General features: G+C 45.5%; 1 protein-coding gene across 1 annotated transcript; it reads left to right on the plus strand.

The window, feature by feature from the left end:
* SNX32 (sorting nexin 32) lies at positions 21,699–25,333 on the plus strand. The gene is given in 8 exon segments (XM_018042759.1): positions 21,699–22,345; positions 22,348–22,391; positions 22,762–23,176; positions 23,267–23,366; positions 23,532–23,608; positions 23,857–23,895; positions 24,658–25,015; positions 25,209–25,333. Coding segments are annotated over 8 exon segments (1,275 nt in total). The 5' UTR covers positions 21,699–22,228.

The raw sequence follows: 26,307 nt of genomic DNA on the forward strand, positions 1-26,307 counted from the left end.
GTTACATCTTAGATGGAACAAAATAGTTAACGTGGACAGATACCTGTTTGTCTTCCTGAGCCTCACATTCTAACTAAATGGAACAGAAACATGTTTAAACCTTTAGTAAATTGCAAAAACCTTTAAAAAATGTTCTGAACTTGAATTTCTACAGAGAATTCCAAGCTATGTAAGCTATGACACACACACGTATTTTCTCCAAAAACTTCCTTCCAATATGTTCCAAGTTCACAGCTCAAAATTCCAGCAGGGACTTCCCTGGTGGTCCAGTGGTTAAGACTTTACTAAGCAGTGGGTAATGGGTTCGATCCCTGATCATGGAGCTGAGATCCCACATGCCTCACAGCCAAAAAACCAAAACATTTAAATAGAAGCGATATTGTAACAAATTCAATAAAAACTTTGAAAATGGTCCACAGCAAAAAAAAAAAAAAAAAACCTTAAAAAAAATTTAAGCAAATTAATCAATTACAAAACAAATTAAACACAAAAAAATCACAACATGATTTGGATAGCTCCCATTACTTTGGCCATTTTCCAAGGGCTGACTGACACTTCATTTTAGTGGGTGTTGTTTCCGGGAACTGCGACCATTGACCTTTGGCCTGTACGTAAACCTCCTCCTTGTGGGCACTCAAACATGGGTGGGTATTTAGTTTTTCTCAATTCCCAGAGCACGAAAGAAAAAACAAAGCAAAACGCATTACTGTTTTTATCTTATATTCCCTAACATTCAGAAAGAGTGTTTAGCCATCAGTTGGAGGCCTGGGCTTGACATGAGATCAAATGAACAGGCACAGCCTGGTGTCAAACTGAACCAGCAAACTTGAGCATCTGCAAAGGGGGGCAGGGACCCAGGCAGGCTGGCGGGCTCTGGTCAACAGCAGAGCACCAGCCGCAGCCAAAGGGAAGGCAGACGGGAAGCAAGGGTTGCTCTACGGGCCCAGGCGGCCAGAGCTTCGTACTTTTCAGGAAAAACCAGAAACCCAGGTTTTAATAGGAACTCTATTTTTAAACATTAGCAATTAGTTCTAAAAACTGCTTTCAGAATATTCTATGGGCCAAGTGACTCTCCTTGCAGCCCTGTGGTTAAGATTTTGCCTGTCAATGCAGGGAACGTGGGTTCGATCCCTGGTCAGGGAGCTCAGATCCCACATGTCACAAAGCTCCTCCCCAAAAAATCAAAACATAAAACCGAATGAATATTGCCACAAATTCAACAGGCTTTAAAACTGGTCACATTAAAAAAAAAAAAAAAACTTTCAAAAAGTCGTTTGGAAAAAAAAAAAAATTCTGTGGGCCAAGCAGTACACATTTGTGGCCTAATATGGCCCTCGGGCAGCCTGGCTGTGCATCTGGGGAGCCCGAATCTGCCACTCATTAACCGTGCCTGGTGGTTGCTTTCCTCCCTTCCCTTGGGTTCAAAGTGATATACCTGCCTAGTCACTTTGACCACTCCAGGGCCCAACTTCCTCATCTATAAAATGCAGATAATAACATAACTTCTCTCATATGGTGATTATGGGAAAAAAGGAGATACGGCAGGCAAAGAATCTACCTGCAAAGCAGGCACTTGGTTAAAGACATCAGCTATGATTAGTTGTAAGCTTGGTGTCTCCCTCATCACCATCATTCATAATTAATCAGCAAATTCTGTCAAGTAGGATTTATCCTTCTTGTTTTCATCCCATTTTCTGTGCCTTAGTTTATATCTCGTCCTCTCACTCCTGCATTGTTCATTCCAGTGATCCAGTGAACAGACCTCCTGCACTGCTGAGCAGGGGACTCTGTGCCAGGGACCTGCCTACTTAGTGCCCCATTTTGATCCACTCCCATGCTGCTCCCAGCGGACTCAGTCTCTCTTCTCCACAAATGATGAAAAGCAAGGACGTGCTGGAGTCTTTTTCCCTGTCACCTACAGAACAAAGGCGGTTTCCTCATTCTTGCATGCAAGGCTCCCCCATGCCAGCTTGCCTCCTCCCAACCTCTGCAGCCCTCTCTCTGTTCCAGCTCCACCAAATTACTTTTTCACCTTTTCCCAAGTGAGTCGCGTGACCTCTGGTCATCATACGCTGGCAACACTACTCTTCCTGCTTAGAGTGTTTGTTGTCCTCTTCTCAGCCAATGTCAACCCCTTCTCACCCTGCTAAGTCCAGCCCCAAGTGGTCATCTCCACCATGAAGGCTTCTGGGATCACCTTTCTAACCAGCCAGCCTGCCTCCTCTGCATTCCCCACCAGACAGGGTACATAGGTCCCTTCAGGTCCTCTCTCAGTGTGTGGCAACTGGTTTACTGAGGCATCTCTCTCAGCATGAGATGGACAGGAAGCTGAGGGCAAAAACCTGGTCCCTTATGTTTGTTGTATTTCCACCTGGCACATTGGTGAGTGTTCAGTGCTGGCTGAATGAATGAATGGGACCAAGAGGGCACTTGAACAAAAGCCATACAATAATGCCACTTTTATACAACTTGTTAGAAACAGGGATCTTGGACTTCCCTGGTAGTCTGGTGGTTAAGACTCCAAGCTGCCACTACAGGGGGACGGGTTCAATCCCTGGTCAGGGAACTTCTGACTGTGGCAATTTGTGGCCAAAAAGGAAAAGAAAAAAGACAGAAACAGGGATCTTTGGGAAAATGCAAAGAAAGAATAATAAAAATAATAAAAATCACCCAACAGCCCACAATCCCCTGTAATGGTTAAGTTTAGTTAAAAATGTATATATTATATAAAGTTCTAGCTACTCAGATGGTTGAAAATATCTGCACTTACACAATGTGGTGTCATAGTGTCTTGATCTTCACTTTTTCTTTCTGTGGTCTCAGTGGAATGCATCTCATATTCCAGGAGAAAATGTAATTCAGCCAAAGAACAAGTTTGATGATTTAGTTCACAATATATACTGCGAAGTGCAATCTGAGAGATTCACATAACAGTCAACTGTCCGTCTTGACTGGGTGCCTGTGCAGGCCTCTTAGAAGAGGGGCAACAGTTTCTCTACACTCAGATATCACCAGAGGAGGCCCAGAGTGGTTGATCTTGGGGAGGCAGAGGTCTGAGAAAGAAAATAAACATCATTGTCTTTTGGCATTTATGTTCTTAAAAACTTGCCTCTGGGGGGAAAAAAAAAAAAAACACAACTTGCCTCTAAAGTGCTCATTCAACAAGCATTCATGGGACTTCCCTTGTGGTCCAGTGGTTAAGATTCCATTCTTCCACTGCAAGGAGCACAGGTTTGATCCCTGGTCCAGGAACTAAGATCCCGCACGCCACATGGCATGGCCAAAAAATAATACGTTTTAAAGAATAAGCATTCACTGAATGAATGGACAAGTGGCTCTACAACCTTGCTCCCTGACTCCCAGCCAGAATGGCAGACCATGCTGTGACAGGCTAGGAGAACAGGTTGTTGGGCTTAGCTAGCAAGAGCAGAAGCAGTTCAGCACAATGGTTTCCCATACGGGTCTGGGTTCAGGCTACCTTGGCTCCGGGCCTGGCTCAGGCAGTTTCTGGTTAAGCAGAGCTGAGAGATTGACAGTTCTTATCTCAGAGGGTTGTTGGAAAGATTAGATGATAGAGAATATGTTAAGGGCTCAGTACAGTACCTACGAGATTATTTTGATTATTATAAGAATTCAGTCAATGTTAGCTATCCTCATTAGCTAAGAAGATCCTACTAATAGGTTTGAGCCTTCTGTAGTTTATCTCTACAGCTCTGTCCACACCCAATATCTCTACTTTATTGCCTTAACTATGAGATCAGAGTTCCTAGAGAATGCAAGAAACAGCAAGCTATAAACTTCTAACCAGGGACTTTCCTGGTGATCCAGTGATTAAAACTCTGTGCTTCCACTGCAGGGGGCGAGGGTTTGATCCCTAAACTAAGGGATCAGGAAACTAAGATCTCACATTTTGTGTGGTGTGGCCAAAAAGATAAACTTCTGACTGATAAATAAGCAGAAATAATGGATCCAAGGAGAAGAAAACAGGCCACATATACCAAACACCTGGTTGGGTACAGTGACTCAAGCATAAAATAGATCTGGACCCTTGATGGCCAGGGAGATATGAATAACAAAAAGGTATGCCTTCAAATTGCTAGAGGAAATTCCACACCTCTACGAGCCTAGACAAGTGTGGAATGACATTTTCAGGAATTCAAGGCTTCAAAAAATCTGAGATATTCTAAATGTGTCGTCGCTCAGTTGTGTCTGACTCTTTGTGACCCCATGGACTGTAGCCTACGAGGGTCCTGCATCCATGGGATCTTCCAGGCAAGAGTACTGGAGTGGATTGCCATTTCCTTCTCCAGGGGATCTTCCTGACTCAGGGATCGAACCCCAGTCTCCTGCATTGCAGGCAGACGCTTTACCCTCTAAGCCACCAGGGAAGCCCTATTCTAAGGAACAGCGTAAATTATTCCAGCAATTTCTCAATAGGCGTTAAATAGTATTGAGACAAGTAAAGTCACTGAATGTGAAGGACTGATTCACACAGCACCTACATGCTGAGTACCTGTGATGCATTGGTTAGAGTGGACTGGAACAGGTAACCCAACAGACACACGTTGATACCCTCTGGAGCTTACATTCTAGTGGAGAGAGATAGTAAACAACCATAGAGGGGAAACTGATTCACATGAATGCTCCAGAGAAAGATGTAGAAGGATATGGCACCACACTCCAGTGTTCTCCAGTATGCCTGGAGAATTCCATGGACAGAGAGGCCTGGTGGGCTACAGTCCACGGGGGTTGCAAAGAGTCGGACACAACTGAGCAACCATCACTCATTCCAGAGAAAGAAATCAGGGCCGAAAGCCTCAGTTTGGAGTATACAAGAACTGTAGCTGGTAGAGGATGGCTAAGTGACATAATCAGATAAATCCAGAATGTTGGCCAACTATAAGAATATGGGTCAGAGACTTCCCTTGTGCTCCAGTGGCTAAGGGTCTGCACTCCCAGTGCAGGGGGCCTGGGTTCAATGCCTGGTTGGGGGAACTAGATCACACATGCCACAATTAAAACCTGGCACAGCCAATTAAATTATCTGAAAAAAAAAAGTTAAAAAAAAAAAAAAAAGAATCTCCTTGCAATGCAGGGGATGCGGGTTCCATCCCTGGTCAGGGAACTAAGATCCCACACGCTGCAGAGCAGCTAAGCCCAGCACACTGAAAGAAGTGAGTCTGTGCGCGCTGGAGCCCACTTGCCACAACTGGAGTGTGTCGCAAGAAGAGATCCTGCATGACCCAACAAAGACCCGACGCAGTCAAACAAATAAATAAATGTTAAAGGAAAAAAAAGAATATAGGCCAAATTAGTGAAAAAGTTATCAAAGTTGTTAAAAAAACAAAAGAAGCGGGAGATTAATGTAAATTTAAAAGAGTTAACAATCACATTCAACATAAAAACCTTGCTTGGATCCTAGGCCAAGGGAAAAAAATTATAAAGTATATTTTGGGAACAAGGAAGGACTTTGGAATACAGATTGAATGTTAGATGATATTAAGGAATTATTCTTAATTTTTGATTTATTAAATTAAAAATTTTAAATTTACTAGGTATTATGAGTATGTAGGAGAGTGTTTCTACTCTTAGGAGACACACACTGAAATACATAGCGTGCTGTGTGTGCTCGGCTGCTCAGTCATGTTCACCTCTGTGACCTCACGGACTGTAGCCTGCCAGGCCCCTCTGTCCATGGAATTCTCCAGGCAAGAATACTGGAATAGGTTGCTATTTCCTATTCCAGGGGATCTTCCTGAACCAGGGATCGATTCTTGCATCTCCTGCACTGGCTGATGAATTCTTTACCACTGCACCATCTGGGAAGCCTCAAAATATATATAAAAAAAAGGCAAATAGAGCAAACTCTTAGTAATTGCTGAATCTAGAATATTTTATTGCCTATTGCTCTAATCATCAACTTTTATATATATATTAAAATGTCCAATATAGAAAAACTGGATAAAAAGGAATGGAGTCAGTCATGTCTGACTCTTTGTGACCCCATGGACCATACAGTCTATGGAATTCTCCAGGTCAGAATACTGGAGTGGGTAGCCTTTCCCTTCTCCAGGGGATCTTCCCAACCCAGGGATCAAACCCAGGTCTCCAGCAATGCAGGAGGATTCTTTACCAGCTGAGCCACAAGGGAAGTCCAACAACACTGGAGAGGATAGACTATCTCTTCTCCAGATCTTCCTGACCCAGGAACTGAACCCGGGTCTCCTGCATTGCAGGCGGATTCCTTACCAACTGAGCCATCGGGGAAACCCAATCACTAACTTTCCTGTATATATCAAAATGTTCAGTATAGAAAAACTGAATCAAAAGAAGTGGAGAAGGACTTCCCTGGTAGCCCAGTGGTGAAGAATCCACTTGCCAGTGCAGGGGATTTGGGTTAAATCCCTGTTTCGCGACAATTCCATGGGCTGAGGGGCAACTAAGCCTGTGTACCACAACTACTGAGCGTGCACACCTAGAGCCCGTGCTCCGCAACAAGGGAAGTCACTGCAACGAGAAGCCCACACACCACAACTAGGGTGGCCCATGTTTGCTGCAACTAGAGAAAGCCTGCATGCAGCAGTGAAGACCCAGCACACGCACACAAAACAAAAAAAAAAACTAAAAAAAAAATATATATATACATGCAGAATGGAGGAGAAGTAACGTAGATAACTTTTTGGAGGAATTTAGCTGTGAAGGGAGTGTATTAGTTTTCTAGAGCTTGCTGTAAGAGATTATGACAGTGCTCGCTTCGGCAGCACATATACTAAAAAATTGGAACGATACAGAGAAGATTAGCATGGCCCCTGCACAAGGATGACACGCAAATTCGTGAAGCGTTCCATATTTTTGATAAGAAAGCTGTGGTACATATACACAATGGAGTATTACTCAGCCGTTAAAAAGAATTCATTTGAATCAGTTCTGATGAGATGGATGAAACTGGAGCCGATTATACAGAGTGAAGTAAGCCAGAAAGAAAAACACCAATACAGTATACTAACACATATATATGGAATTTAGAAAGATGGCAATGACGACCCTGTACGCAAGACAGGGAAAAAGACACAGATGTGTATAACGGACTTTTGGACTCAGAGGGAGAGGGAGAGGGAGAGGGTGGGATGATTTGGGAGAATGGCATTCTAACATGTATACTATCATGTAAGAATTGAATCGCCAGTCTATGTCTGACGCAGGATACAGCATGCTTGGCGCTGGTGCATGGGGATGACCCAGAGAGATGTTATGGGGAGGGAGGTGGGAGGGGGATTCATGTTTGGGAACACATGTAAGAATTTAAGATTTTAAAATTAAAAAACTAAAAAACTAAAACAAAACAAAACAAAATAAAATAAAATGCATTTAAAAAAAAAAGAGAGAGAGATTATGACAAACTGAGTGGCTTAAAAGGACAGAAACATACTCTCTCACAGTTCTAGGGGCCAGAAGTCCAAAATTAAGGAATTGGCAGAGGCCACCTCCCTGCAGAGGTTGTAGTGAAGAACCTGGTCTGTGCCCCCCCCCCTCTGGGGGCTGACCCCCGCCTCACTCCAGTCTCTGCCCCTGGAGTCACATTGCCTCCTCCACTTCTGCCTATGTTTGATCTCTTTTTGTCTCTCTCTTGTAAGGACACTTGTGCTGGCCTATCAGGCTCACCCAGATTATCCAGAATAAGTTCCTCCTCTCAAGATCTTTAACTTAATCACATCTTTCACCATATAAAGTAATTTACATTCTTCTGCTACATGGGCGATATTCACAGGTTCCTGGGATCAGGAAGGGAGAAAGCAATGGATTAGGAAAGGCATGTATCTTTGGAGGGCCACTTTTGTGCCTAGCACAGGAAGAAAGAAAATGCAACAGTATCTAGAGAGGAATGTGGGGGCATGAAAGGTTTTGTTTTTAAGATGAGAGAAAAGATTGCATGCTTACAGTAACTGGTTTGAGACATTTTGCTGTACACGGCAGTAACAGTACAACAGTACAGTTGATTTGTTCATTGTGTTAGTCACTCACACACAGGAAAATTCATAAAGAAAACAGCAAGGCTATCATCAAAAAGTCTCCAAATAATAAATGCTCAAGAGGGTGTGCAGAAAAAGGAACTCTCCTATGCTGCCGGTGGGAGTATCAATTGGTACAGCCACTGTAGAGGTTGCTCAGAAAACTAGAGTTGCCACAGGCTTCTGTAATTCCACTCCTGGGCATCTATCTGGAGAAAACTAGAATTCAAAAAGATACCTGCAGGACTTCCCTGGTGGTCCCCTGCTAAGACTTCATGGTCCCAGTGCAGGGGGCCAGGGTTTGATCCCTGGCCGGGGAACTAGATCTGGCATGCTGTAATAAAGATGCAAGATCCCACATGACTCAATTAAGACCCGGAGCAGCCAAGTAAATAAATAAATAATTTCAAAAAATATGGCATAGAGTTTACAGATCTTTTGGAGACTGGGAAAAATTATAAAGGGATGTGTATAAAACTTTTTTTTAAAGGTATTTACTTATGGCTGTGCTGGGTCTTCGTTGCTGCATGGGCTCTTCTCTAGTTGTGGTGTGCAGGCTTCTCATTGTGATGGCTTCTCTTGTTGCAGAACACAGGCTCTAGGATGTGCGGGCTTTGGTAGACGGGGCGTGTGGGCTCAGTAATTGAGGTTCCCAAGCTCCAGAGCTCAGGCTCAATATTTGTTAACATGTGGGCTTAGTTGCTCCGAGGCATGTGGGATCTTCCCAGACCAGGGATTGAACCCATGTCTCCTGAATTGGCAGGTGAATTTTTTTTACCACTGAACCATCAGGGAAGCCCAGAAAACTTAACAGTTAAAAAAAAATAAGACTATTATTAATATAGACTTGTTATGAGACTTACTTGTGATATGATGAAGTTTCTACCCCTTAGAAACTGTGTAGTTTTATTTTAAGTATATAGAGGAGAAAGGGTGACATATTCCTTTCATCCTAACTATCCATGACTGCTTTTCACCACCTCTTAGGTCCCTACTGGAGAGACCAAGTCTTGATACTGATGCTTTGACACTAGGTACTTAGGGAGTCTTCTCTCTTCCCTGGGGTGACAGTGGATGCTGGATGACAAGTGGAAGACATAAAAGAAAGCCCCAAAGGAGACAGGCACAGGGGGAAACTCCATCTGATTAGATGAATAATTAAAAGTCAAAACGAAAACAATAATCATACAAAATAATTGAGACAATTTCAAATCAAGTATGAGCAATTCAAATTTGATGTGGAGGTAAGGGGAGCTTGTGGAAATAGTGATCATGGTGAAGTGATTAAAATGGTGGAATCCATTGTGTCATGATTGGTCAACAGGGAAATAATAGAATTCTATATCACCAAAACTACCATTTAATAGAAAAACCTGTAATCACTTTTTAAATTCCAGATTCATATCAGAATTATATTGGAATTTTTTGAAAAATACAAATGCCCAGACACTACTTTTTTTTTCTTCGCTACAATTCCAGATACGTTTCTAATGAGCAGCCATGTTTACAAAGAAGTGGTCTATATGAGGATCCTTTATCTAGCTTGTTTCACTTCTTCTATTTCATACTCAGTGCTCCCATTTCATTTAGTTTATGCTTTCCAGTTTCTCCATCTCATTTTTTTTAATGTACTTTCTCAAGCCTTTATCAAGCATAGTAGAAAAGCTCTTGTATACATATATATAAACAATATGTATAATATATAAATGTTAGAAAACTTATGAATTTTTGCCTAAAAAATTTATGACACTTTGATTCCACTTGTTTGACTTAGCATAAATAGAAAGCTAGATTTCTAATTTAAAGAAATACATATGTAAAAAGTAACTAAGGTTTGCTGTATAGCACAGGGAACTATAGTCAATATCTTGTCATAACCTATAATGGAAAATAACTTCAAAAATAATATATGTGTATAAGTATAATGAATCACAAAAATAATTCTATATTTTGAAATTTAGTAATGTTTACCTTTTGCCAGTTTTTCCAAAAGTCCTATGGACATCTAACAACATATGAGATACAAAATTTTAAATTTATTTGTGTAGGATATGAGATTAATATGAATAGAAATCTATTATATTTAAATTAATGACATCTTTCAAGATGCTCCTATTCTTTTTTCTGAACTTCATATTCTCAGAGAAATGTTAATATACCTTACTATGATTATATGTTTTTTCTTTTCCCTTATATTTCTTCTGATTTTTGCTTTATGTATCTTTGTTTGTTGTTAGGTGGCTAATGGTTTACGATGTCTATCTTCTCTGAAAATTGTACTTTTTATCACTAAAAATATTTTGTTTCATTTAAAAATAAATAACTAAATTTAAAATAGGGGAACCCATGGGACTTCCCCGGTGGCCCAGTGGTTAAGAATCTGCCTTCAAATGCAGGGGTCCGGTGTTCGGTCCATGTTCAGGGAACTTAGATCCCACATGCAGGGGGCAACTAAGCCCCGTGCGCCACAACAAAGGGCCCATGTGCTGCAATAAAGACCCAGCACAGCCAAGAAATAAAATAAAACAGGGTAACCCAGAAGTTATTCTGGATACAATTTGCAGGCTAAAGGGAAGATCAGGGAGGCTGGGCTCGGTCCAGATACACAGGGCCCAGTGAGAAGCCTGTCTCACTGCATTGTAAAATTAGCTACATGGGAGAGGAGAGGAGAGAAATAGGGAAGAAAATAACTGCAAAATCCAACCAACGTAATTACTATTATGGGATGTGGCTTCTTACTTTTTTCCGTCACTTCTTTATTTTCTCATCTCTGCTCTCGCCTTTGTCAAGCTCCTCATCCTTTAGGATCCTCTCTCAGGCACTGATCACTCCAGCCCACATCTCCTTCCACCACCTTCATGATCTATCCTCATCCTGCTGCCACTGTCCATTTTTCTCACTATGCATTCTCCTACATCTCATAAACTCCATCATCTGGTAAACTAAATCTTTCTAGCCCATCTTCAATCCATTTCTCAAGCAGTTCTCTACAAGCTCCTTAGTCACAGCTCTTTTCCAAGAAACCAATGTCCACTTTTCCTCTAGCTATCAACACATTAACAAATCTTCTCTTTCTTCCCAAAATGTTCCACTTCCCTCTTTATCAGATTTCTCTACTTCCTTTGGTCCTGATGCCCACCTTCATTCCCAGTAGCTCTTCATTCCCACTCTTTCTTCTCTTAGGCTCAGATGCTCTTTCGCTCTCATATTTACCCCTTCAGGGTCAATAACATTCTGCTTCACTCTAATTTCTCCTCTTTGACTTGCAAAACTTTCCCTATTTGCTCCTCTTTCCTTCTTACATTGTCCATCTCCTCACTCACTTCATCTCCTTCCTCCTCTATAATTGCTTTCTCTTCCATAGAAACAGATTCATCACTATTATAATTTTCTTCTTCCAAGATATCCTCCTCCTCCTCCACCCCTTCCTCATTCTCTTCATCATTAGCTTCTACACTTTCAAAAGGAATTTCCATTTCAGCATTGGTAATTTCTATCAATTTTTCATCCCCAATCACTTCCACCACTTTCTCAATTTGCTCTTCATTTATGTTCCCCATTCTTGAATGCACCAACTTCTCTCCACTAGTCCCCAGCTTCTCCCTACTGGATCGCTGCTTCTCTGTACTTGACCGACGCTTATCTCCAGTGGATCTCAACTCCTCTCCACTTGTCCCCAGATTCTCAACCCTGGATCCCCGCCTCTCTCCCCTAGATCCCCTCCTCTCTGCCCTGGACCCACGCCTCTCTCTCCTGGGTACTAGCTTCTCTCCACTTGTCCCCAGATTCTCTACCCTGGACCCCCGCCTCTCTCTCCTGGGTACTAGCTTCTCTCCACTTGTCCCCAGATTCTCTACCCTGGATCCCCGCCTCTCTCCCCTGGATCCCCACCTCTCTCCCCTGGATCCCCGCTTCTCTCCCCTGGATCCTCCCCTCTCTCCCCTAGATCCCCGCCTCTCTTCCCTGGACTCCAGCTTCTCTGCACTCAAATACAGCTTCTCTCCACTTGATCTCAGCTTCTCTCCACTCGAATTCAGCTTCTCTCCACTGGATCTCAGCTCCTCTCTACTCGATCTCAGCTTCTCTCCACTCGATCTCAGCTCCTCTCTACTCGATCTCAGCTTCTCTCCACTGGATCTCAGCTCCTCTCTACTCGATCTCAGCTTCTCTCCACTGGATCTCAGCTCCTCTCTACTCGATCTCAGCTTCTCTCCACTGGATCTCAGCTCCTCTCTACTCGATCTCAGTTTCTCTCCACTGGGACTCAGTTTCTCTCCACTTGACCTCAGTTTCTCTCCACTTGACCTCAGTTTCTCTAAGCTTGACCTCAGTTTCTCTAAGCTTGACCTCAGCTCCTCCTCATTCTGCTTTACTTCGTATCCTCGGGCTCTCAAGACCTCTCCACTGGTTTCCACGTCAGTAAACTTCAACTTCTCTTTAAACTCAGGCCCCTTCCGAGATCCCGCTACAGTCCCTGCACTCTCAGATTCAGCCTCTACTCTGTGTCTGAATTCTTGCTTTCCCCACATCTCCTTTGATATGTCTTTCCGCAAACCGGCCGAAACCTGTAATGCACTTGATACACTGCGCACTCGTTTCACATCCATCCTTTCCGGACTCCGGCCTGACTTTCCTCTTAAGACTGTCTTTTCCACATCTTCCAGTCTCCAGTTCTCAGACTCAAGCTTCAGGTCCCACGTTTTAGGTTTTTGCGTCTTTCTACCCAGGAGCTCCATTTTCCTCCCAATGACGATGAGCCCGTTCCAGGGCATCCATAACGTTTCTCGCATCTTCTGCGCCCCTCTGCTTCCCGGTTCCAGTTGCGACCGCCCGAAGGTCCTGGCCTGGCCTCGGGCGCCCTGGCAGCGGGCCTTGTCGCGCCCCTTTGCCGCCCTTTGTGGCTTACCCCGCCACTCCCTCCTGTCCCAGAGCGGATATCCAAACGGAGCCCCTTTCTCCGAAGACATCACGCCTCTCCCCGGTCCCTAGTCCGCCCACCCCACCCGAGCTCCCCATTCCCCCGACCCTCCCCACCGTCCCACCCAGCCCACTGGCCCGCCGCCCCGCCCACCGCCTAGAGGGCGCGAGAGTGGACTAGTGCGCACGCGCAGAGCGCGCGAGGCCGTTGGAAGGCGCAGCCCAGAGCGCCAGCGAGCGGGAGTCAAGCAGCCGGGAGGCGGGGGCTGACAGGACTGAGACCTCTGCGACCGTAGAGCACCCCGCTCCCCATCCCCCCGCCTCCCGCCTCCAGACTGTGGCCAGTTCCCGGCCCTCTCAGTTCCGCGCCGCCCCTTAAAGGTGGGGCCTGGGCACAGGAACGACAGGCGTTGCAGCCAATGGCGTCCCGCACGGTAAACCTACTACCCAATCACGAGGCTCGGCTGCGAGGGAACGGCGTGGGAACCACGCCCGGCTCCAGGTGACTCCTTGGCAGGGAGGGGAAGGCGCCTCCGTTAGTGGGTAGGATGCCCACTGGGTCCGTTCCTCCGGGCGAGGTCTCGCGGACCAAGCTGCCTCAGCGCGCGGGCAATGACCCGCTGCGGAATCCTTTAGTACTGTAGTCGAGGAGAGTGATGGAGGAGCGTCTAGAAGCTGGGAAGGAGAGCAAGGTAGAGAAAGGCTGCAAACCCCCTGCCATTCCTACATCTCCCTCCATAATACCCGCTGATGCCCAATCAGGGAGAGAGAGAGAGAGTGTCTGTGTCTACGCTCACGCATGAGTTAGAGAAGAGAGAGATCTGAGCAAGGGGGTGGCACTTGCATGGGGACTGGTGAGGAGGCAGGCTTTACCTTTACCCCGACAGATGGAAACAAACCCGTCTCTCTTACTCCTCCCTCCCCTCTCCAGGGCCGACTCATGCTGGTTTCATGGAAGGATGTTATCGATTGAGAAGGGGCTGGAATACTGCTTTCCCAAGGTGGGGGGAATACAGTTCACCACTAATGGTTCACGTGTGTATCTGTGTTATGTAATCAGACCATTCAGTCTTCATTCTTTCTTCTTGACTTCGACAGACAGTTTCTGAGCATCCTTGTGCTAAGGATGGTTGGGAGTGGGCATACAGAGATGCACACTTTTAAGGGTAGGAGATACGTGCAGAGTGGGCTGTGACTAAAAGGCCACTTATCCTATAAGGATGGAGCAGCCGTGGTCCATTTTTGAAGCCCCATCTCTCTCAAGCAGTTACCAAGGAAGGAGGCAGGGGACTTGGAGGCCTGTTGCACCAATGAACCAGACTATCAGGGGCGGGGTGGGGGTGGGGGTGGGCGGTGCAGGCATATGGATAGAGGAAGAGCTTGCCCTGGGGGTGTTGAAGAAGCCAACAAGTGAGGAGTGGGGTTCAAGTGAAATTTGATGGCGTGAGAGGGACTCACAGACCAAAGTATGGAACAGAAGGGATCGTTTCAGTGGTTATCTATGTTCATAATCATAGTTAAATTAGTGTGTATATATATATATATATAGTTTAGAGCAATGCCTGGCATATAGGAAGGACAAATCTAAGTGTTAGCTATTGTATTACTATTATTGAATAGTGAATGCTACGTGTTGGGAGGATGTCCTGGGCTGTCAAACTGATGGGTTTGTGGTCCCAGCCCACTGGCACCTAACCTTTGTTGGTGTCAGACTCTCTGATAATCTACTATTAGATCTTGTCCTTTAGATAAGCATTACCTTCTTCAAAATTCTCCTATAAATACAGAAAGATGAAAAGAATAAATGAGTAGGTAAGTAAAAATACAATAGAGAAAATGAAATAGCATAAATACGTGATTAATCTAACAGAATTCAAGAAAGAATAAACGAACAAAAAACAGGAGACAAACAGCAAGATGGCAGGTGTGTAGCCTACTGTATCAGTGATTATAGTAATAGTGAAGTGGAAGAAGCACTACAATTAAAAATAAAACATTTTCAGATTGGATTTTAAAAAAAACAATTTAATTCTGTTAAAAGAGACTTATTTTGGGACTTCCCTGGTGGTCCAGTGGTTAAGAATCCATCTACCAGTGTGGAGAACATGGGTTTGATCCCTAGTCTGGGAAGATCCCACGTGTTGAGGAGCAGCTGAGCTCGAGTACTGCAGTTACTACTGAAGCTTGCTCACCTAGAGTCTGTGCTCTGCAACTAGAGAAGCCACAGCAGTGAAAAGCCGTACACTGGAATGAAGAGTAGCCCCTGCTTGCCACACTAGAGAAAGCTCACACATAGCGACAAAGACCCAGGACACCTGTAAATAATTTTATTTTGAAAAAGACATACTTTTAAGAACACAGAACTATTGAGAAACTAATGGAATATGTACACTATGAGCACACTAACCAAAAGAAAGCTGGTGTGGCTTTATTAATTTCAAACAAAGTAGACTGGAAGAGAAAGTATTCTAGAAAAAAGGGAGGGATATTTTATAAATATTAAAGAGTCAATTCAACAGGAAGATAAAACACTCAATTTTATGTACTTCATAACATAATTTCAAAATATGCAAAATAAAAAATTACAGAATTAAGAAATCAACCCATGATTACAATTAGAGTTTTAGCACAACTGATAGCATATTAAAAAGCAGAGACATTACTTTGCCGACAAAGGTCCATCTAGTCAAAGCTATGGTTTTTCCAGTAGTCATGTGTGGATGTGAGAGTTGGACCATAAAGAAAGCTGAGCATGGAAGAATTGATGCTTTTGAACTCTGGTGCTAGAGAAGACTCTTGAGAGTCCCTTGGACAGCAAGGAGATCAAACCAGTCCATCCTAAAGGAAATCAGTCCTGAATATTCATTGGAAGAACTGATGCTGAACCTGAAACTCCAATACTTTAACCGCCTAATGCAAAGAACCAACTCACTGGAAAAGACCCCAGTGCTGGAAGAGACTGAAGGCAGCAGGAGAAGGGGACAACAGAGGATGAGATATTGGATGGCATTACCTACTCGATGGACATGAGTTTGAGCAAGCTCTGGGAGATAGTGAAGGACAGGGAAACCTGGCGTGCTGCAGTCTGTGGGGTCGCAAAGAGTTGGACACGACTGAGCAACTGAACAGCAATAAGTGTCAGCAGACCAAAAAACCCCAGCATTTAGATTTAAATAGTGTGATTAATCAGCTGACCTTTGTAGCACTCCAGAACCTACAACTGCATAAAACACATTCTATTCAAGTGTACATGAAGCGTTTACCAAAATCCATTATGTGTTTAGCCAGAAAATAAGTATCAACAAACTTTAAAAGCCTGAAATAATATAGAGTGTGATCTCTGATCTAGGAGACTCATCAAGGAATCAAAACAAAAAGATAACTACATTCCAAAATATTTGGAAATTAAACAACATACTTCTAAATAATAAGTCAAAGAAGAAATTATAATGGAAATTAGAAATTTTTTTAAGAAATTATTTTGAAAATATGACATATCAAAACATATAAGATTGGAGAAGAAAATGGCAACCTGCTCCAGTATTCTTGCCTGGGAAATCCCAAGGACAGAGGAGCCTGGTGGGCTACAGTCTTTGGGGTTGCAAAAGAGTTAGACACGACTTAGCGACTAAATAACAGATGGAGTCTTATGATGACTTGTGGCAGAATGATTGTCCCTAATACGTCTGTTTATGAATAATTGTGAAAGTGATAAGAAAAAGGAAGAAAATGTGACAGAATTCTGTATGTTAAGATGCTTTTTAATATCCAAAGTTAAAGAGATTTCTTTTCCTACAGACTTCCTGAAAATGTGATTGTGGCTCAGCTGGTAAAGAATCGCCTGCAATTTGGGAGACCTGGGTTCGATTCCTGGGTTGGGAAGATCCCCTGGAGAAGGGAAAGGCTACCCCCTCCAGTATTCTCTGGCCTGGAGGATTCCATAGACTGTGTAGTCCATGGGGTCGCAAAGAGTCAAACACGACTGAGCGACTTTCACATCGAGTGTGAGTACAGTTTGACAAAGAAACGAAAGTATGAGCAGATAAAAATGCTGACTTATAAGATGTAGCTAAAGCAGTATCCAGAGAGCAGTTTATACCTCCAAATGTATATTTTAGACAAAAAGAAAGGTTGAAAAGTCAGTGATCTAATTTCAATATCAAGAAGCTAGAGAGGATATATCTAGTGGTCTGGTGGTTAAGAATCTGCCTGCCAGTGCAGAGGGCACCAGTTCGATTGCTGGCATGGGAAGATCCCACGTGTCACAGGGCTATTAAGCCCTTGTGCCACAGTGTGCAAAACCTCTATGGAGAAACTAGAAAACATTACTGAGAAAAATTAAAGACTTGAATCATTAGAAAGATAGCCATGTTCATGGATTAGAAGATTCAGTATTGTAAAAATGTCTATCCTTCCAAAATTGACCTGTAGATTCAATGTAATCTCAATCAAATCTCAGAAAGATTTTTGGCTAGAAATTAACAAGCTGATTCTAAAATTTATGTGAAAACACAAAGGACCTACAGTAGCCAAAATGATTTTGCAAAAGAACAAAGTTAATTCTACATTATTTCCATATTGCCTATCAATTATAGTAATCAAGAGAGTATGATATCAAAAATATAGATGTGTATCAGTGGAACAGAATAGGGAATACAGAACTGATCACTTTTGAAGTCAGTTGATTTTCTGCCAGAGTGTACACCAAAACAAATCATAGTACGAATCAGTTCAGTTCAGTTGCTCAGTCGTGTCCGACTCTTTGCGACCCCATGGACTGCAGCACACCAGGCTTCCCTGTCCATCCCCAACTTGAGTCAGCTCTTCGCATCAGGTGGCCAAAGTATTGGAGTTTCAGCTTCAACATCAGTCCTTCCAATGAACATTCAGGGCTGATTTCCTTTAGGATGGACTGGTTGGATCTCCTTGTAGTCCAAGGGACTCTCAAGAGTCTTCTCCAACACAATTCAAAAGCATCAGTTCTTCAGTGCTTATCTTTCTTTATAGTCCAACTGTCACATCCATATGTGACTCCGGGAAAAACCGTAGCTTTATCTAGACGGACTTTTGTTGGCAAAGTAATGTCTCTGCTTTTTAATATGCTGTCTAGGTTGGTCACAACTTTCCTTCCAAGGACCAAGCGTCTTTTAATTTCATGGCTGCAGTCACCATCGTCAGTGATTTTGGAGCCCCCCCCAAAATAAAATCTGTCACTGCTTCCATTGTTCCCCCATCTATTTGTCATGAAATGATGGGACAAGATACCATGATCTTAGTTTTCTGAATGTTGAGTTTTAAGCCAACTTTTTCACTCTCCTTTTTTACTGTCATCAAGAGGCTCTTTAGTTCTTCACTTTCTACCATAAGTGTGGTGTCATCTGCATATCTGAGGTTATAGATGTTTCTCCTGGTAGTCTTGATTTCAGCTTGTGCTTCATCCAGTCCAGCATTTCTCATGATGTACTCTGCATATATGTTAAATAAGTTAACTTATTATAAGTTAAATAAGTTAAATATACAGCCTTGACATACTCCTTTCCCGATTTGGAACCAGTCTGTTGTTCCATGTCCAGTTGTAACTGTTGCTTCTTGACCTGCATACAGATTTCTCAGGAGGCAGGTCTGGTATTCCCATCTCTTTAAGAATTTTCCATAGTTTGTTGTGATCCACACAGACAAAGGCTTTGGCATAGTCAATGAAGCAGAAATAGATGTTTTTCTGGAACTCTGTTGCTTTTTTGATGATCCAACGGATGCTGGCAATTTGATCTCTGGTTCCTCTGCCTTTTCTAAATCCAGTTTGAACATCTGGAAGTTCTTTGTTCACTACTGTTGAAGCCTGGCTTGGAGAATTTTGAATATTACTTTGCTAGCATGTGAGATGAGTGCAGCTGTGCGGTAGTTTAAGCATTCTTTGGCATTGCCTTTCTTTGGGATTGGAATGAAAACTGACCTTTTCCTGTCCTGTGGCCACTGCTGAGTTTTCCAAATTTGCTGGCATATTGAGTGCAGCACTTTCACAGCATCATCTTTCAGGATTTGAAAGAACTCAACTGGATTCCATCACCTCCACTAGCTTTGTTCGTAGTGATGCTTCTATGGCCCACTTGACTTCACATTCCAGGATGTCTGGCTCTAGGTGAGTGATCACACCATCATGGTAATCTGGGTCATGAGGCTCTTTTTTGTACAGTTCTTCCGTGTACTCTTGCCACCTCTTCTTAATATCATCTGTGTCTGTTAGGTGCATATTGTTTCTGTCCTTTATCGATCCCATCTTTGCATGAAATGTTCCCTTGGTATCTCTAATTTTCTTGAAGAGATCTCTAGTCTTTCCCATTCTGTTGGTTTCCTCTATTTCTTTGCATTGATCACTGAGGAAGGCTTTCTTATATCTCCTTACTATTCTTTGGAACTCTGCATTCAGATGGGTATATCTTTCCTTTTCTCCTTTGCCTTTAGCTTCTCTTCTTTTCTCAGCTATTTGTAAAGCCTCCTCAGACAGACATTTTGCCTTTTTGCATTTCTTTTTCTTGGAGATGGTCTTGATCACTGCCTCCTGTACAGTGTCACGAACCTCTGTCCATAGTTCTTCAGGCAGTCTGTCTATCAGTTCTAATCCCTTGACTCTATTTGTCACTTCCACTGTATAGTTGTAAGGGATTCGATTTAGGTCATACCTGAATGGTCCAGTGGTTTTCCCTACTTTCTTCAATTTAAGTCTGAATTTGGCAATAAGGAGTTCATGATCTGAGCCACAGTCAGCTCCTGGTCTTGTTTTTGTTGACTGTATAGAGCTTCTCCATCCTTGGCTGCAAAGAATATAATCAATCTGATTTCGGTATTGACCATCTGGTGAAGTCCATGTGTAGAGTCTTCTCTTGTGTTGTTGGAAGAGGGTGTTTGCTATGACCAGTGCGTTCTCTTGGCAAAACTATTAGCCTTTGCCCTGCTTCATTCTGTACTCTAAGGCCAAATTTGCCTGTTACTCGAGGTGTTTCTTGACTTCCTACTTTTGCGTTCCAGTCTCCTATAATGAAAAGGACATCTTTTTTGGGTGTTAGTTCTAGAAGGTCTTGTAGATCTTCATAGAACCATTCAACTTCAGCCTCTTCAGCATTACTGGTCGGGGCATAGTCTTGGATTACTGTGATATTGAATGGTTTGCCTTGGAAATGAACAGATATCATTCTGTCGTTTTTGAGATTGCATCCAAGTACTGCATTTTGAACTCTTTTGTTGACTATGATGGCTATTCCATTTCTTCTAAGGGATTCCTGCCCGCGGTAGTAGATAATGGTCATTGGAGTTAAATTCACCCATTCCAGTCCATTTTAGTTCGCTGATTCCTAGAATGTCGACGTTCACTCTTGCCATCGCCTGTTTGACCACTTCCAATTTGCCTTGATTCATGGGCATAACATTCCAGGTTCCTATGCAATATTGCTCTTTACAGCTTCAGACCTTGCTTCTGTCACCAGTCACACCCACAACTGGGTGTTGTTTTTGCTTTGGCTCTGTCTCTTCATTCTTTCTGGAGTTATTTCTCCACTGATCTCCAGTAGCATATTGGGCACCTCCTGACCTGGGGAGTTCATCATTCATTGTCCTATTTTTTGCCTTTTCATACTGTTCATGGGGTTCTCAAGGCAAGAATACTGAAATGGTTTGCCATTCCCTTCTCCAGTGGACCACATTTTGTCAGAACTCTCCACCATGATCCGTCCATCTTGGGTGGCACTATACGGCATGGCTCCTGGTTTCACTGAGTTAGACAAGGCTGTAGTCCATGTGATCAGATTGGTTAGTTTTCTGTGATTGTGGTTTTCATTCTGTCTTCCCTCTGATAGATAAGTGTTAATACAATGTTTTTAAACAAATAGTGCTAAAACCACTAGCTATTACATGGCAGAAGTGAATCACAACCCACACTTTACGCTATATACAAAATGAGTTAAATGGATCATAGGCCTACATATAAATGTATGAAAATGGATCATAGACCTAAAACTGTTTCTGGAAGAAAAAAAATAGACTATCTTCATGACTTCGGGGCGGGAGTGTTTCTTCAAGAGTACAAAAACATCTTTAACCACAAAAGAAAAGATTGGTATGTTGAGCTTGTAGAACTGTAAGCCATTAAGAGAGTGAAAAGACATCCCATAGAGCTGTGGATATTGACAACACATATAACTGACAAAGGCCCCTGGAACTTCCATACAGTGCTGGTGGGAGTGTAAATTAGAACAGTCAGCTTGGGAAACTGTTTGGCAGTATCTATGAAAGCATTTTCAACACATGCCTCCTCGCTGACCAAGCAGTTCTCATACCCAACAGAAATGAGTACTTAGGTCCCTCAAAAGATTTATGCAAGAATGTTCATGGTAGCTTTATTTATAATAACCCCAAACTGGAAATAATGCAGATGAGCACCAACAGTAGTAAACTAGATAAACTGTGATGTGGTCATATAGTGGGACACCACACAGCAATGAAAAAGAACCACCATGCTCAACGACATAGGTGGGCATCGTTAAAGAACGTGGTCACAAAAGAGTGTGTGCTGTGTAACTACATTGATATATGAGGCTCAGGGCCAGATAGAATTAATCTATGAGTGGCCCCTCAGTGTCCTAAGCATATGCCAAAGCCCGTGAGAGGAGACAGGGAGGCCTCTGAGGGTGAGAAGTGAGCTGTGCTTGGAGCGAGAGTGGCTACTGACATTCTCCCTAGTGCCCTGGCCCAGTGGCATGGACAGAGCAGGTGTGCAGTAAACGCTTACCGAGATAGCTCCGTGCAAGAATGAACTAGTAGCTTGGTGCCTCAGGGGTGTTTTCACTTGGAGAGATACAAGTGCTTGACCTATAAGTCTGTGCCTCTTGACACGAAACGTAGTGAATGGAATGGTCTCAGGACCCCCTCAGAAAGGAGTGGGACCATCTTTACACCTGCTGAGAGGTGCCTGAGGTAACCAACTGGGATGGGGTAGGCAGGTAGCTAAGGAAGCACATGGGATGTGGAATTGAAAAACTGTTCCAATCTGGCCCTGCCACGTGGCAGCTGTCTGGTTCAGGCCACATTATTTCACCTTTCTGGGGGTCGCAGCCTCTGGGCCTATAAAATGGGGCAAATTCTGCCTACTTCAGAGGATGGCCGGGTGGGAAAGTATCATTGTGAAGCCCTGAGCAGTGACTTACCAGGATCTTTGGTGTGTGTGTGTGGATGCAGCCAGTGACCCCAGGGCATGGTGGAAATAATACTTTGAGGTGGCTCTGCAGGAGGACTACAAGCCTGCGGCCAGGATGGGGTGGCAGTGGTCAGTCACGTCAGGGCCCTCCCCTTGCCTACAGGCCTCCTCCATGTCAGTGGGCCTGCAGGGAGACAGCTCCTTGCAGGTGGAGATCTCTGATGCCGTCAGTGAGTGGAGCGGGACAGGGTGAAGTTCACTGTTCAGACCAAGGTGACGTTGCACCGGGAGCAGGGGTGTGGTTCTGGTGGCTGCCAAAGGAGGCTTCAGGAGTCCGAGCAGCCTGGCTCACCTGGTGGGCAGATGCCAAAAGAGCCTTTGGGCCCAGCTCTTCAACCTGGCTCTAGCCCTCTGGCCCTCTGAGAAAGAGAGCATCTGATCTAGTCTCTGACTGCCTTTTCCTAAGGCCCCACGTGCTACCGTCCCATGTCCACCCTCCTGAGGGTGATCAGGAACACGAGAGCCCCAACTTGGGCGTCACTTGGCATGTGGGACGGGGGTGGCCCAAGAGTGGGTGCGCAGGAAGCTTGGTGGGTGTCAGGCTTGCTGGGGGCAGGGGAGGAGAGACCCCTCAGACAGGCTTCTTAGCTTCTGGAGCTGCCTGCCTCACTTCTCCCAGACCGAGTGCTTCGTCATGCAACAACATGAGGAGTTCATCTGGCTGCACGATGCCTACGAGGGAGGGGTACACCAGTCTCCCTGTGAGGGGGAGCCAGCCTGGGAGAACAGGGGGTACACCAGTCTCGCTGTGAGGGGGAGCCAGCCTGGGAGAACAGGGGGTACACCAGTCTCACTGTGTAGGGGAGCCTGCCTGGGCCCTCAGGGTGGCGGGGAGGCAGGGCCAGGCTTCAGGGTGTGGGTGATGGCCATCCTGATAATGAGAGGTCTCCCAGCTCTGTCCTCCTTTGAGCAGATCCCCTCAGCCCCTCCACGGCCAGACTCTGAGGCTGCACGCAGATTGAGGCTCTGGGTGGCTGTGGGAGGGAAGCCACTGGGGGTTCTGGCCTAGGGGGAGATCGTGCCACCCTTGGGAGCCCTTAGTTGCTCCGCTTCTGGTGGCTCAGTATAAGTGGGTCCTGTCTGGATCCCATAGGAAGTGGATGACTTCTTTGAGCATGAGAGGACCTTCCTGCTGGAGTACCACGCCTGCATCTGAGACGCCTGTCTGTGGGCAGACCAAGTCATGCACTCATGAGTGTATGCAGAACTCCATGGGCCCTGGATCCCCTACCTTCTCTCCCTAGTGGCATACTCCCCAAGGGAGAGGAAATTTCCTGTGTCTGCCTGTGGCCACAGACACCAGGGTGGGGGTTGATAGGTGGACCAAGGGGCTCTGATGGAGGGCTCTATCCCAGCAAGCCTGGCAGATGATTACATGCCTATCTCAGCTGCACTGAGCAGTCTGGGATCACAGGAAGTCAACCAGCTAAAGAGTGAGAATTCCCTCTGGCCCCTCTCCCCTCTAAGCCTGTAATGCTGTCTCTCCTCTAAGCCTGTAATACTGTGTCTGTCCATGAGGGGTCCATGTGTGGAAGTCTACTATCAGCTCTAGGGGGAGGTGCAGAAGCTCCTGTTTGGCTTTGGTAGAGAAAGAGCCGATTTCCCCAAGAGGGACCTAAGGGCAGGAAGACTTTAAGCACCTGCTAAGACCCCTGCCCTAACTCCTCCCCACTGCCTCCTAGGAGCTTCTTCAAATTGGCAGAGCTCTTTGAACAGTTAAGGGTGAGTACTGCCTTCTGTGTTGAAAGGTGATCATGATCCTTTGCAGGGAAGAGAGTGTCCTGGGAGGCGGAAAAACTCCAGGATCGTTTTGGAATCTTTCAGTGATAACTTGGGCCCAGTGAAGCCCTGGGCTCATTCTCCACACTTTTTAGTGAGAGTGGAGTGAAGTCAGGGATCCAGCCTCAAGTGTGTGTGCGTGTGGTGATGGAGGAGGAGGTGGGAAGTAGGTTTGGCAAGGCTCTTACCAGGATGTGCCATATGCCTTTGGCACTGTGCTGTGCTGCCAACATTCTGCCCCAGACACACTTCCTGAACTCTTTGCCAAGAAAGTCACTGGAGTGTGCCAATCTTTCTAAAATGTCTGTTGCTCATCTCTTCCCTGCTTAGGGCCCTTCAGTGACCTTGTCCCTTCTAGGAACTGCCCAAGACACAAAGCCCAGAGTTCCTAGCTTGCATTTTAAGCCTGGTATGCTCTGGCCACTGCCACCCAACTGCCCTACTGAAGTTAAAGTTCCCTAAAATCATACTTGGCTTGCACACCTGCAAAGCCTTTGCCTGTTATCTAACCCCTACTCAACCCCCAAGATGCAGATCCAAGGCCACCTGCTTTGTGAAGCCTTCACTGGCCTGCTCCCCTGAACGTGAGTGCTTGACATAGAGTGGTTATTATGTGACTGTTGGGTATTTAGAGGGACAGCAGCACCGCTTTCCTTAGCAGCCCCTCTGCCAGCTCTGTTCCCAGCCTCCATCTTCTTGCTTCAGGAGCTGGAGGGCCAAGTGGCCTCTAACAAGGACCTGAAGCTGTTAGACATGCTGAGGTACTACATGCGAGACTCCCAGGCAGCCAGGGTGAGAGGTGGCCCCAGAGCAAACCTCAGGGCTGGAGGCCAGGGGGCTGAGCCACCAGGGAGAGCAGAGAGGCACGGGCCGTGGGTCAGGGATCCTGTGCCCTTGCCAGCCCCAGGACTACTGTCCTGGCAGCTGCTGGCACTGGCAGACTACAAGAATGCCAACAAGGTGCTGGACAAGGCCTGCACCAGCAACCAGGTGTGGGCTATGGAGAGCCACTAACAGCTGTGCTGCTAGTGCTTCGAACGCCTCTTGGACTCAGCCAGGCAAAGTAAGTCCTGTGGTCCACGAGCCCCCACCACTGCGCTGGCCACCCTGCCAGGGTCCCAATTCCTTTCTTCTCCAGAGCTCATGGACTTCAAATCCCATGTCTTCCTTCCGCGAGAACCTCAAACACAAGGTGAGCCTTCCAGCCTGGCCGAACCCTCTTGCTGCTTCCTTGGCCTCCCACCCTGGGCCTCTAGTTTCTCGGCGCTTGGGAGCAGCGGTGGACCTGGTGGGGTGCTGGGAGGTCGCTGGCATGAGCACCCCAGCTGTGCAGGGCCAGGGCTCCCCATCTGGACCAGGACCCTTCCCTTCTAATCGGTAGCAAGGCCTCAGTGAATGGTAGGACAGGGCTGGGGACAGAGGAGTCATTCGAGGGGGGGGAACAGCAGGGAGGAGACATCAAGACCCTCTCCACAGGCCAGCACCCTGCTTCTCCGGAGCACCCCTGTCATCCTCAAGGGGGAGCCTTAGAGCTACCAAAAGCCCCCAGATCTCCCACTCGACAAGCTGCCTTCCAGCCCTAGGAGCCACTTGCCATGCCCCTTCTCAGGGCAGGCCCCACCCGTGCCCCAGGGTGCTAGGCCCTGCCAGAGGGAGAGAGCAGCATGGACACCACACTTGGCCAGAGGTAAGCAGAGCCCTAACCTGGAAGCCCAGGGAACAGTGACCTCCCCTCCGCAGAGGCTGAGGGACAGCCTCCACCCATGCTGGCCCGAGTTCATTTGTCTCTCGCCTGTTCACAAATTAAAAAACCTGGTTTTATAAGGAGGCGTGCTTGTCCTGACATTCCAGTTCCAGGGCCCACCAGGTATAGCCTCTACCGGGGGACCATGGTAGAGGCCAGATCCTGGGGGACACCCCTGCAATGTGTTCAGTCACTCTGCAGAGTGCTAGGAGGCTCTCTGTACAAAGGGACAAGATCCCGAACTTGGAACCCAGGAGCAGTCAAGGCATGCCACCACCCCCTTATAAACCCTGGTACAGGCCACACATAAAACTAATCATAAATCCTCTGCACCCATGATCCAATACACCTTCCTGCCTCCCTCTCAGAAATACTGTCAAGTTCCAAGGAACAGTCTTCAATTCCAGGCAGCTTTTTAGCTGATGGGGAAAGTATAATCCTGCATTACCACCACCCCTAGGGCAAGACTTCCACCTTTACCTATGGGGCAGGTGAAAACCCAAGTACAGTCTGGAAAAAGCCCACAGCAAAGTTGGCAAGAGGCTTGAGGCTCCAGCCAACACCCTCCTGGTTAAACACCAGGAAGGTGGTGCCCAAGACACCTGGGTCTG

The sequence above is a fragment of the Capra hircus genome, chromosome 29, assembly GCF_001704415.2.
Source record: "Capra hircus breed San Clemente chromosome 29, ASM170441v1, whole genome shotgun sequence".
Taxonomy (NCBI): Eukaryota; Metazoa; Chordata; class Mammalia; order Artiodactyla; family Bovidae; genus Capra; species Capra hircus.